Source organism: Sceloporus occidentalis, unplaced genomic scaffold, assembly GCF_023333645.1.
Source record: "Sceloporus occidentalis isolate IW3139 unplaced genomic scaffold, rSceOcc1.0.p SCAF_7, whole genome shotgun sequence".
Lineage (NCBI taxonomy): Eukaryota > Metazoa > Chordata > Lepidosauria > Squamata > Phrynosomatidae > Sceloporus > Sceloporus occidentalis.
In genome coordinates, this window is record NW_028316987.1 from 25,011,850 (window position 1) to 25,025,086 (window position 13,237).

At 39.2% G+C, this 13,237-nt stretch overlaps 1 protein-coding gene across 2 annotated transcripts in view; it reads right to left on the reverse strand.

Moving 5' to 3' along the window:
* Positions 1 to 478: 478 nt before the first annotated feature.
* TPPP (tubulin polymerization promoting protein) overlaps positions 479 to 13,237 on the reverse strand; it is a 61,811-nt gene continuing 49,052 nt past the window's right edge. Inside the window, exons 3-5 of one of the 2 annotated variants that reach the window (XM_089532419.1) lie at positions 3,757 to 3,907; positions 1,276 to 1,502; positions 479 to 713 (exon numbers count right to left, since the gene is read on the reverse strand). In XM_089532419.1, coding sequence (XP_089388545.1) covers positions 1,308 to 1,502; positions 3,757 to 3,907 — 346 coding nt within the window. In that variant the 3' untranslated portion in view covers positions 479 to 713; positions 1,276 to 1,307. Of the gene's footprint in view, positions 1,503 to 3,756; positions 3,908 to 13,237 lie in introns of both variants that reach the window. The other variant, XM_089532418.1, reaches the window with a different exon arrangement.

Here is a 13,237-nt window from a genome sequence, read left to right on the forward strand (position 1 = left end):
AATACAGTGAATTAACAGCACAAATGAATTCATTAATTTATTTTGCCCATGGAAGAAAAATGAAGCTATTTAAAAAATATTATGAATATAAATGTTGTTGAAGGAAAATGGCCCAAACAGATATCATTTTAATGCAAGTCAATCCTTTGTGAAGGGTTGAACTGCCACCTTTCATACAAATATCTGATAAGTGTCCAACTATGTATGAGACTATGAATGTCTAAGTTGTGACACTTACAAAAATGACAGTGAAGAATACATAATCATAAATGCTCTTTTGACTTCCAGTTTGAAGCAATCCACATTTAGTAAAGGCCAGAATCCTGTTTGGTCCCACATATGGTACAGCCATTGAATCAATTTTGAATGCTGAATCAGCATGTAGTTAAATGTCATTAATTCAATGGGTTTACTCTAACTGGGACTAACAATTGTATTTAACGTTATAACTAAAGTCTTCTCAGTAGCTCCTTGTGTCAGTATTTAAATGTCACATGCTTTACAAAAACAAAAAACAAAAGGTTCTTTTGGAGATCTGGGAGGCAGAGAATAATGAGGGTTGTAATCTTTTTCCAAAAGCAAGCATGAGTTGAGGGTTCCATTCCCTATTAATACCTATTAAATGGAAAATACATCATTTAAAATACTGAATTATTCTTGCTCTTGCTCACAAATGGAGAGGAATAAATTCAGTTGTTTTTCCATGATAGCACCTTTTACCAAAAAGGAGGGGGAAGGAAGGAAGGAAGGAAGGAAGGAAGGAAGGAAGGAAGGGAAGAGAAAGGAAAAAAAGTAAACACAAATTTTACTCCCTTTCATTAAAGGTTGAATTTTTATCTTTCAGTAGCAGTTATTTCCTATTAAGACATTGTTCAGTAATAAATAATCAGATTTAGCAACTCGGTAAATTTAGCTTCTTAGAAAAGCTATCAACACAGATAGTTTCACTGTAAAGCATCCATTCTAACGGGACAAGGGTTGCTACTACTGCCAAAGGAACAGGACAGAAAACTAGACAGAGAGGAATGTTTGCTACCAGTATGGACAAGGTATGGTGAGAGAGAGCCCTTGGGTCTGGTTTCTTATTTAAACACTTAAACACTTTGCTTCTTCCTTTTCATTGCCACAAAGCATGAGGAATGTAATGAAGTGGGGCATCACTGCCAGAGTCTCAGTAGATGTCAAACTTGTTTCTGATCTCACAAACACAGATCATCAGCTGAGTTTTTCAGGCATTTACAGTGAATGAAAAGAAGTGAGGCTCATCTAGCTCACCCTTACAGGTAATTCTCAGTCAATCTCCAAGCTTATTTGTTTCCTTGAACTTTCTGATTGTATGTGCCAGCATGCTTGTACCCAGACACATAACCAGACGTGTCAACCAGATCTTCGCGCCCTGCTTTGCCTTTGCCTTTCCCAGTTGGATCAAATCTCTCTTTATGGGAACCAGTGAAACGTGTTGTGTCTGTAAGCCGTGAGACGGTTGGAGATGAAATTGCTTTCTGTCAACAAGCAGGAAGGGGACAAAAGAGAGAAAACATTAAAAATTTGAAGAACATATAAATACACAGGCAAATGGTGGTCAAAATACAGTCCAAAGGGTAATTTTTGAGGCCTCAATGGATCTCAAATTTGGAGGAATTATTTAAACATAAACTAAAAATGCCCCACATTCTCTTTGTTTACATCTTTCTTTACAAAAAAGAAAAAAAAAGGGGGGGGGAGGGCCTTTCTTAGCCTAAATCAACCCAGAAGTGGCCAAAAATGCAGCATACTGCTACTCACACTCCCCAGGAGATGCGTGTAAGCATTTTCAGTAAAATATATAGGTAAATAAATAAGGAGGAAAATTCAGAGGGAGCATGTTTAGGGAGGAGATTGCTAAGATCTTGCAGAGGTGCAACATGCCCTTACTCAGCCACAGGCATATGCTTGCTCTGGTTCTAAAATTTCAAGATTCTAAGCTCTTCTAGTTTGTTTGTTCTTTGCAGATCACCAAATAGGAGTGTCTCATGGGTTTGAGTGCCCTAAGCAAGACATGATGGGCTGCCATCTTCATCATTAAAAATTAAGTAGAGCCATCTACATACTTAGCACTTTACAAAGAAAACAATGACATACCTTCACACCAAAGGATTTAAATCTGCAAAGAACAAACAAACTAGAAGAGCTTACTATCTTGAAGATTTAGAACCAGAGCAAGCATATGGGAAACAATGGGCCCATACAGACAGGCCAAAATAAAGCTGCTTTGGGTCACTTAGGATGTATGCTATTTAAATGATGCATGCGTCCTAAGAGTCCGGAAGCCGCACCAAAGCCACGCTCCAGTCGTAAGGATTGAAGAATGGCTTTTGCATGGCTTCTGGACTCTTAGGACGCATTAAACAGCATACTTCCAAAATGACCCAAAGCAGCTTTATTTTGGCCTGTCTGTATGGGGCCAAAATAAAGTGTCCATTTTCCTCCATAAACCAGAAACTGTGGGATTTCATACATCTTACCATGACCAGATCACTTCTATAAGTCATGTGAACTCAATCCGTGTTGTCACTAGAGGGTTTATTATTATTATTATTATTATTATTATTGGCTGTGGAAGGGATTAATTATGAGTTTTATTTGAATTGTAATTTTTTTCTTTTGGTTTTCGTTGATTTGTATTGAATTATCTGGCTTTACTTCACAAATGAAGATTCAGGAAGGACTCTTCAGAAGGATAGAAGAGCAAGCATAAGGGAAACAAAAGAAGGAAAGAAGAACATGGAAGGAATGATAAACAGGGCAGAATATGTGATTATTACAGCCCCATCTACTTAAGCTTAATTAGAATGGTTCTGCTGCTGGGATGGAGGGGGGGAGGGTTGCCGCAAAGGCTTCAAAATAAAGGTTAATCAAAATATTTATAGAAAAGGGTGGAATGTAAATCAAAATCAATATTAATAATAAGCCATCCTATAACAATAGTTCTTTGGGTAGTTTACAGTAAACTTTTAAATTAATAAAAATAAAAAAGGAACCACATGTGTAAGACAGTATAGGATACCTTTGCACAGCTGTTTAAATAATATAATCACCAATGTAACAAAACATGAAACCTTAAAAAAACAGCATCAGCATAAAACCAAAATAAAATCAATGACAGTGTTATAAAAGCATTAGATCTTTCTGATATTTTAACATCTAATGCCTTCAGCATTGGATCCTGAAAAATCTGAGGAAACAGAAATATGTCATAATATTGAAGGATTATGAACAATTAAGCATTAGGAACTGGAAGCATCACTAATTTGGAATGCTGACCTTCTGGAACAACCTTGCTTAGCAAAACTTGCCTCACCACAGAATACTAAAATGGGGCTAGACAAAGCTTGCTAGGCTGAGTAAACCATAGACTCTTGTTATAAGAACTTGGAGTCTATGACCAGAATCTTGTTGAGGCATTACCCCCAGTTACTCAAGCAAGCAGTTGTACTATTTAGATGCTTGCATAAGGAAGTATCTGATACCCTGTTATGCAAGTGGTTCTTGATCTGCACATGACCACATTCCTGTTCACTCACCTCATAACTGGAACAGCTATTGTAAAGCTGGGAAATGATCAGTCACACTATTCCCCCAGGTACTATCACCTTCATCCAAGTAAGTATACTGATGGAGTATTATGCTTTGCTGGTGTTGGAAGAATCTTGACTTGTGATTCTAAGCTTTCCTTGGGAAGAAATGCAAGATTCACTATATGTCAAGTTACCATACCGTGACTCCTGATATGACTGGTGCTTTCCCTTCAATTAGCTTGTACATTTCCTCCACTGCTTCTTCGTTGCTTTTATCTTTGAACCGTTTTTTGGAGAGCTCCTGAAGTGCTTCCTTAAACTGGTCAAAAGTAATTGTCCTGGATTTTCCCCTGAAGCATAAAAAATGGCAGAAGTTACGAAAGCTTAGCTCTATAAGAATAATACACCTATGGTTTAATGATAAAGAACAATGACCATGTGGTCACTAAAGCCTCCAATTGCCTTGATATTTTCTTCAGATGGCCCAATAGCTCCAGTATATGTTGGTTACTTTTGTAATGCATGTCTCCTCTCACGCATTATGTCCTAAATATATTGGGGTTTTTCCCTCCTGCCTAAGCTGTGATTACCAGTAATTGTACTGTGGGTACAGTTTCCTTCCTTCTCCATCATCCCCTCCATGAATTCAACACCTCACCCATGCTCCTCTGGTATCCACATCCCCTCTTTCACAGGCTTAATTTTAGAAATTTGTTGTTACAGTCATAATGTTGGTTATTTACTTGCATAGTTACATTCACTATAACTATAAAAGACAGGAGGAAAAAAAGGAACATTCAGCCTGGTAACTCGAAAGGTAAAGAAGCAAAGAACATCCCCATTCAATTCCTCATCAATGGGACCACCTAGAAGTACCAAAAGAACTAATGAGTTTATCACATGGGGAAAAACTGGAAGTTTAAAATGATAAGAAATCATTATTAACTCACAATTGCACAAATGGTTTTCACATGCAAAGCACTGTTATCCCATGCAGAATCTGAGATTAACCCACACTTGCACGCAAATGCACAAATGGCTTTCACATGATGGGACCAACTGTGCCTCCATCCCGATAATGATTAAAGCATGTGCATCTTTTTCTGACATGCTGGATGACAAAATGGAGAAACGCACTGATGCCATGAGGAAGTATTAACGGATGAGGAACTGGAGGAACTTGTTAAGACCTCCTCAGAGGAAGAGGAAGTAGAAGAAATGGAAGTAGAATCAGCCATGTAGACATTAGAAAAGTTTGCCGAAGTGTTTACAATTACACAGACGTTAAAGGATAAAATTATGGAATATGATTCTGAAATGGAACACAGCATTAAACTCACTCATATGATTACTTTAGGATTACATTCTCTGCTACTACACTTTGATGAGTTAAAAGAAACCACAACTTCCAATTACCATGTTCTTCCAAAAGGTTTCTACAAACTAGGATCCCCAAATACCAAAACAGTCTGCTTCTGACACAGACACCCAACCATCCACAATGTCTGGTCCTAATAATGAAATCCTATCACTGACAATGTCTACTCTCAGCATCAACATCAAACCAGTGACCTTTTCCTGGCACTACAATCCATAACCACCTTCTGCCAACCCTCCTTCTGATGAAATTTCCTCTTCAGATTATACCTGTACATCAAAAGGTCAATACTGATGGTTTTCAATGGCTGCAACACCTCCATTGACTTCAGTTTAAAAAAAATAGGCATTTTATGCTAAAAATCGTATTACACTAAAGGTCCCAAAACAGACCCCTCATGTAATTCATAGGCCACCTATATTTTCAAAAATAAATAAATGCTGTTTTCTATGCAAACCAACCATGTATAAATTTTATGCAGAATAAATCCTAAATTACAGCATTTTGTGCAAATAAAATGTTTGGGAATTAATATTTCTGCACTGAAATATTATTTTCCATGCAAAAAATGTTATTTCCTGCACAGAAAATGTTGTTTTCAGTTCAAATCAACCATGTGTGAATTCTGCACAGAATGTCATTAACTGCAGCATCTTCTGCGCAGAAAATAGCTTTCAGCACCGCAGAAGATAATATTTCCTTTGTAGAAAGTGCTGTTTTCTCTGCAAAACATGCATGTTCAAATTTTGTGCAGAGTAAGTCCCAAACTGCCAAGTTCCTCAACAATCCAGGATTCGTCTTCTGATCAGGGTCTGTGATATTTTAAAACACCTTTTCCAATCATTTTTAAAATCTTTTTTAGCATTCAATCCCTACTGGCCACTAGGAGGAGGGCTTCGTCAATAACAATATTCCACTTCTGGAATGCTTTCCCCAGACAGGCCAATCTGCCACTTACATTAAACATCCTACCCCCAGCCGGCTTTCCAGTTTTCAAAACATTTTAAAGTACTTCTTAGTTCTCACGAAGCATTATTCACCATTTCTGGTGAACACTATGCTAATGTGTTACGATTTAAAACTTTTCTATTACGTATAACCCAGATAACTTTTGTGACATTAAAGTGCTGTAAATAAATAATAATGATCTGTTGACATCAAAGAAAAAACCATATGAAGGAAATACATTGACTTTCATCATGCTCCTCCTCATCCTGGCTATGAAAAAAACTAGTTTGATTTCAAAATAATCTGCTACTGGATACTCAGACAGATCAAAAGTTAATTGCCTCCCCTCCCTCATAGGACTCATCAAATTGAGCACTGTTTCCAATTCTTGTGAAAATACCAAAAGATCTATATGGAGTGGCTAGGCCATGATTTGGTCCTAGAAAGCATCTCCTTATTCTGTGCAGCTTAGTTACCCAGTCCCTTATTGGCTTCATCATGTAATATAGTGTAACGTGTATGCTTAGCTTTAGTAAACTAGAGAGAATGTGCAAGACAAAATGTTACTGCACCTGATTTACCTGCACTTGCAGAGGTGGACAACATACACACCATACAACTCATGTCTGTACCAGTCCTTAGCAACTGGAGAACTCATGCACCATCATCCCCCTTCTCTCAGATCTTCCCATTACTACTGTACCAAGAAAAAAACCAGGACCAGAAATACAACTGGACCAGGAAAGTCCCACTCTTATGGAATAAAAACAGTTCCTGCCAGGTCAGTCTTAACAACTTACTCCTGGGAGAATGGAGAGTTATTGGAGGGGATTGCAGACAGTAGCTGTTATGATATAAAAAGTCGGTACCTTATTTTCCTTTGAAGGGCTATCAATTTATCCCTAGAGGCCTGCTGTGCAAAGTTCACAAGAAAACTTCAAAATTGCTGATATCCAGCACCACTAAGATGTCCCCATTACATTAGTGCAACTGCAGGAGCACAGGTGTCCTGGGTACTATCAACTGTTTGCTCTCCTGAACCTCTCAGCAGTTCTTATTGTCACTGGTCATTGGATCAAGCTTGTTTTCTGCTGCTACAGAGAATAGGACCTGAAACAATAGATGCAAGCTACAGGAAAAGAGATTCCACCTAAACATTAGGAGGAACTTTCTGACAGTAAGAGCTGTTTGACAGAGGAACACACTCCCTCGAAGAGTGGTGAAGTCTCCTTTTGATGTCTTTAAACAGAGGCTGGATGGCCATCTGTTGGGGATGCTTAGATTTAGAGTTCCTATATGGCAAGGGACTGAACTGGATGGCCCTTGTGATCTCTTCCAATCTATAATTCCATGATCCACCAAGGTGACCAAAGCTATCTCTGTTTCATAGCCAGGCCTGAAACCAGATTTAAATTCATCTAGATAATCCATTTCATCCAGAAACCCCTGAGTTGGGAGCCTACCACATGTTCCAGTATCTTGCCTGAAAATGGTAGATTGGTCATTGGCCAATAATTATCTATTATAGCAGGATTCAGGTATGCCTTTTTCAGCAAAGGTCTTACAACTGCTTCCTTCAGGCAAGGTGGACCACTGTCTTGTTGAAGGGAGGCTTTACCCACCAGACAGTCCTGCTTGATAAGACATGAAGAGCAAGGGTCTAATACACATGTGGTGGCTCTTACAACTCCAAGGATCCCGTCCAAATCACCAGGCTGCACAAACTGAAAGGTATCAATTAGCACTGGACAAACAGATGCCAAGGTTACATCCACTGGCACTGTATCAACTATAGAATCCAAAATTTGTACAAATTTGTAAACTGCTTCTGAACCTACTATGTTCATTTCATGTGGTGCTAAAAGCCTTTCCAATTCTCAATATGGATGGGCAATCTGAAGTTGAACTGAGAACTGGCAAAATGTGCACAGTCCATTCCTGTTGTTTAGCTTCAGGACTATGAATAAGGCAGGATTTCCTTAAGGCTCATGCTTATCTACCAGTAAATGGTATGTCATTGAAATACAAACATAATCCAGCTAGTTAATGACTGCCTGACCTAATTAGTCAGTTTGTAAGAAAAATCCTAATAGACATTGAGCAATATTTGATCTCTACCAAATACACACATCTATATATTTTGTCTTGAACTGGACTGCATACTATGCCATTCACATAAACAGTATCCAAATTCATTTACTGCTATGAAATCTGTTTGGAGAACCTAGGTTGTGAATGGTCAGGGAAGAACTGTAGTTCATCTGTACACCCAAACTAGGTTAAAGATATTAGATATAATTTTAGGGGTTGTTTGTATGGGCCAAATGGCCTGGCTTCCCCCCAATCCTGCACCATCTATTTTAGATGATGCAGGCCAAAACACCTATGGCAGGATTGGGCCCAATTATGCCTGTGCAGACACAGATCTGGAGGATCCGCTCTGACCCCAGGGTAAAGAGCCATTAACCTGGAGTAGAATAACCCTGGTTTCACTTCATGGTAATATTGGGCTGTTCACACAGCGTTCCCCCCCATGCTCTTTGCCTTTCTGGCATGCAATCCATCTGAGAAACCCCCTCAGTCACACTGCCTGATGCAAAAATGGGGAGCCTGATCACATAGGTACAGCCAGGTACCCCATTTCTATAAAAGGCAGGGTAACTGGGGGGCTTCTCAGATGGATCACATGCCAGAAAGGTAAGGAATGGCCCTGAGTCCAGGTCAGTGCCAACCCAGGGACTAACCTCGGTGAGCACCGGGGGCAGGATAGCATAGACTGAGCCCCATACTACCCGTCCTGTCTGCTCAGGCCCTTGGTTAAAACTGTGGAGTCAGAATTGCATTGGGGAACATCTGGGGACTCTGTGGGAAATTGATAAAATGAATTAAGGCATAACAACATAACAGAGTCCTGCTAACTAAATAAAAATCCGGATAGCGTATTATACTATGTTCAGTTTAGAAAACATACTCCAGCTTAAGGTTTAAAGTTAGATCTGAACTGATCTAATAAGACCAGAGTCCTATAAAGGTCATGAGAGATTAGTAATATGCACATGCAGCTTTCTGCTTCAAAATTATTGTTCTTCAGAATGCAAAACATATTTCAATGTAAACTTTATTGATTTACTAGTATGGCAGTAAATCATTTTTTGTCTGTATGATTTATACAAATAAGCAGAGCTCAGAAGTAATGTGTTACGGTAACAACAGTTAGTTAGAATGAACTACTTCGGTAGGCACCAAGGTGAGCAGGCGTTGGATTTTAAGAAAAACACAACACAGAGCCACAAAACACAACCCTACAAACTTGTTACTTGTTCTTGATTAGAGATGGTGGTGGAGCATTAACCACCATGTAATATGAGGTAGTTGTGAGGTTCAATCCACCTCCCATCAAACCAGCCATATTCCTACTTCTTGCTGTTTGTAGGTCAAGCTGACAAGCAGCATGATGAAACAATTCATGGAGTATGGTTTGTGCTAGACTTACTTCTTGAAGAGTGCTAGTCCCCAGGCCTTGGAGCATAAATTAAACTACACCTAAGCAATTAAAAAACTTAAAATGAGGTTTGTCAGAACCCTAGTGAGGGGTCATCAGGGGCTCCACCAGAGATCGTGATTGGGGAAAAAAACCTTTTTGAAATGTAGATATAATAATTTTATGCAAAGGTTCCTGAGATGTGAAAATTATATCAAGGACATTTGATTCTCCTGAAGCGTAAGAGGCCACTGCCAGGCCAGAACTGCAGCACTCCCATTTCTTTTTGAGAGGCTGATTTTTTTTTTAAATGAAATTCTCTGGATGCAATGTTTTCAATATGATCTCTACACTCGCCTTCTTTTCTGAATCCATCCTGGATGTCTTGCATTTCTCACTCCACATGTGGTAAAATCATCGTAAAATCATGAGTATCACTTTGTTTGCATGCATGAGAAGTTAGTGCACTGGCCCAATGGTTACAAACCCCCCCGAGTGTTTTTTAAATCCATGAGGAGTTTTGTAGACAGTTCATTCTATCTGCAGTACTTTATTTGTGGTAAGTACTAAGTGATCATAGAATCATAGAGTTGGAAGAGACCGCAAGGGCCATTCAGTCCAACCCCCTGCCATGCAGGAAATCTAAATCAAAGCATCCCCCACAGAAGGAGACTCCACCACACTCTGAGAGAGTTTGTTTCACTGTCGAACAGCCCTTACTGTCAGGAAGTTCCTCCTAATGTTGAGGTGAAATCTCTTTTCCTGCAATTTGCATCCATTGGTCCACGTTCTAGTCTCTGGAGCAGCAGAAAACAAACTTGCTCCCTCCTCAATATGACATCCCTTCAAATATTTAAACAGGGCTATCATATCACCTCTTAACCTTCTCTTCTCCAGGCTAAACACCCCCAGCTCCCTAAGTCGTTCTTCATAGGGCATGGTTTCCAGACCCTTCACCATTTTAGTCGCCCTCCTTTGGACATGCTCCAGTTTCTCAATGTCCTTTTTGAACTGTAGTGCCCAGAAATGGACACAGTATTCCAGGTGAGGCCTGACCAAAGCAGAATAGAGTGGCAGTATTACTTCCCTTGATCTAGACACTATAGTTCTATTGATGCAGCCTAAAATCACATTGGTCTTTTTAGCTGCCGCCATCACACTGTTGACTCATGTTCAACCTGTGGTCTACTTGGACTCCTAGATCCCTTTCACACATAGTTTTATTCAGCAAGGTGTCCCCCATCCTATATCTGTGCATTTCATTTTTCTGTTCTAAGTGCAGTACCTTACATTTCTCTGCGCTGAATTACATTTTGTTAGCTTTGGCCCAGTTTTCTAGTCTGTTCAGGTCATTTTGAATCTTGATCCTGTCCTCTGGGGTATTAGCTACTCTTAATTTGGTGTCATCTGCATGTACATTTAAATTCATGAGATCTTTAGAAAATAAACATTATCAAGGTTTTGACTTGTTTTTTTGAAGAGCAACAGGAACCGAGTGTGCACATTAATGACACACAGACCAAGCAAGAATAGCTCTGCCACTGAGGAGGATTTTGGTCGAAATGCATTTGGCTGTGAGAAGATGGTAATTTGTTATCATACAGAAGTCAACTGACTTCTTTCTCATCAAGGATTTTACTATAATAATCTGTTTTAAGAAGCGCTTCTGCATCTTCTCAGACTACATATGTTCCCCTTCCATTACGGACTTTGGCTCTTTGTTGCAAAATTTAATGGCTGATGTATTTTTCTAGTGGCTGTATTAAATTATGCAATTGTGGTTTATTAATTCCTATTTTTAAAAAATACATTTTAATTTTTTTTAAAAAAAATTTAGTGATATTTTATACATCCTAACTTCTGTTATTCAATTCCTGATGCTCCATCTACAGCAATCACTCCACTTACGATATATGGTATTGCTGAGATTACTCCTACTTCTATGAGAACAAGACTAGATGCCACTGCTACAAGATGCATAGATGACCTCAATACAGATGCCATAGCCACATTGCATCTGCTGCTAACACCACTCTTGTAGTGCAAATTTTTGGGCATGTGAGCCAGGACAGGCCACCAACTAAACATAAGGCTCAGGCATCCTTGGAATCACAGCAGGAAACCTTCAAGCAGCCTATTGGATGTGGTTATCAAATCTACTGTCTACGTACAGCTTCTACAACAATCTACCTCTGCCTGGACTCTGATTTGGTAACAGTTTCTATGCCAAAGTCTATTCCACTTGCTCTTGGTACTCTAGATCCAATCTCGACAACAGATGACCTCAAGGTATTCATGGATCAGACAATGCAGATGACAAAATCCCTCAACCTGTCAGTGGCTCAATCACAAGCTCAGATAGACAATCATATGTTCCATCAGGTTCAATCTCAGACCACTATTCTTGCTGCTCTGCCAATGTTTCCTTATCTAGTTCAGGTGATCCACACATCTTGGGCAATATCATCCTCCATTCCTGCTACCTTGATGAAAACAGAGAACTTCTATAGAGTTCAGGGCTCAGATATGCCCTGGCTGGGGCAACATTCAAAGCCCAACTCCATAATTGTCAAAGCTGCTCAGCCTCAGGCCTCTTGGCACTGTTATTCTACTCCTGTCAAGAAGGAAAGAAAGAAGCCTGATTTGATGGGCAGGAGTCACTGTGAAAAACAGATTTGTGTATGCACTGAATAGCACAGCACAGCTGTCCTCAAGTTGGGCAAAAGAAATTAACTCAATTTTGTCAAAGAATATTTTTATTTATGAAATTAACAGAAAACATTTTAAATATGTTAAAATACTATTGTTTCAACTGCCCCTTCATCACCTGCAAAGCACATGTCAAATATTACTGAAAGGATTTACTGTTTCTATACTGGATGAAATCCCTGCCTCAAATGACAGATTAAAAAATAGCAACACTTGCATACTGTCTGCCAGTCAAGCTGAACAAGAATGCCAGTTTTGAAGAGGGTGGAAATCTTCATTAAAAAAGACATTCTTTTCTTTCCATGCTCCAAGTTTCTTATAAAAAATAAAGTTAAAAGAGCCCAAAAAGCAGTTCATCTGAAAGGAATCTATCTGGAACATAAGCCTGAACCAAGTAAGGCCAACCAAGCAAAGCTCTCCAACTAATAAGGAATGTGTTATCACTCCAAGCAACGGGGAACTGTGGTATAAACAGACCACAGAAACATCCCCCAAAGTAAACAAAAATGGTGAAAATTCTCAGAAGGAAAATGCATCAACAGCAATTCTTTCCACTATATTTTGCTTTATCATCTCACATATGCTGAACAACCAAGAGTTGAAAAATATACAAGGAAAAGCTCTAAGTCATGTCTTCAGCTGAGAGTCAGTAAGGTGTAGTGGTCTGAACACTGAGCTATGACTCAGGAGACCAGGGTTCAAGTCTCTACTCTGCAATGAAAACCCACTGGGTGACCTTGGGAAAATCACGTCTCTTCGCCTCAGAGGAAGCAAAGGCAAACCAACTTTGAACAAATCTTGCCAAGAAAAGCTTGTGATTTGATGTTGCTGTTAACTGCCCTCAAGTCAACCCTGAGTCATGGTGATCCTGTGGATGAGACATCTCCAATATCCCCTGTCCTCCGTTGCTGTGCTTCCGTCTTGAAAGTTCAGGTCTGTGATCTCCCTGATTGAGTCTATCTATGTGACATGTATTATTATTATTATTATTATTATTATTATTATTATTATTATTATTATTATTATTATTAACCTTTATTTATGAAGCGCTGTAAATTTACACAGCGCTGTACATACAATCTTTTTAATTAGACGGTTCCCTGCCCTCGGGCTTACAATCTAAAAAGACATGACACAGAAGGAGAAGGGAGCGGTGGAGGGAGA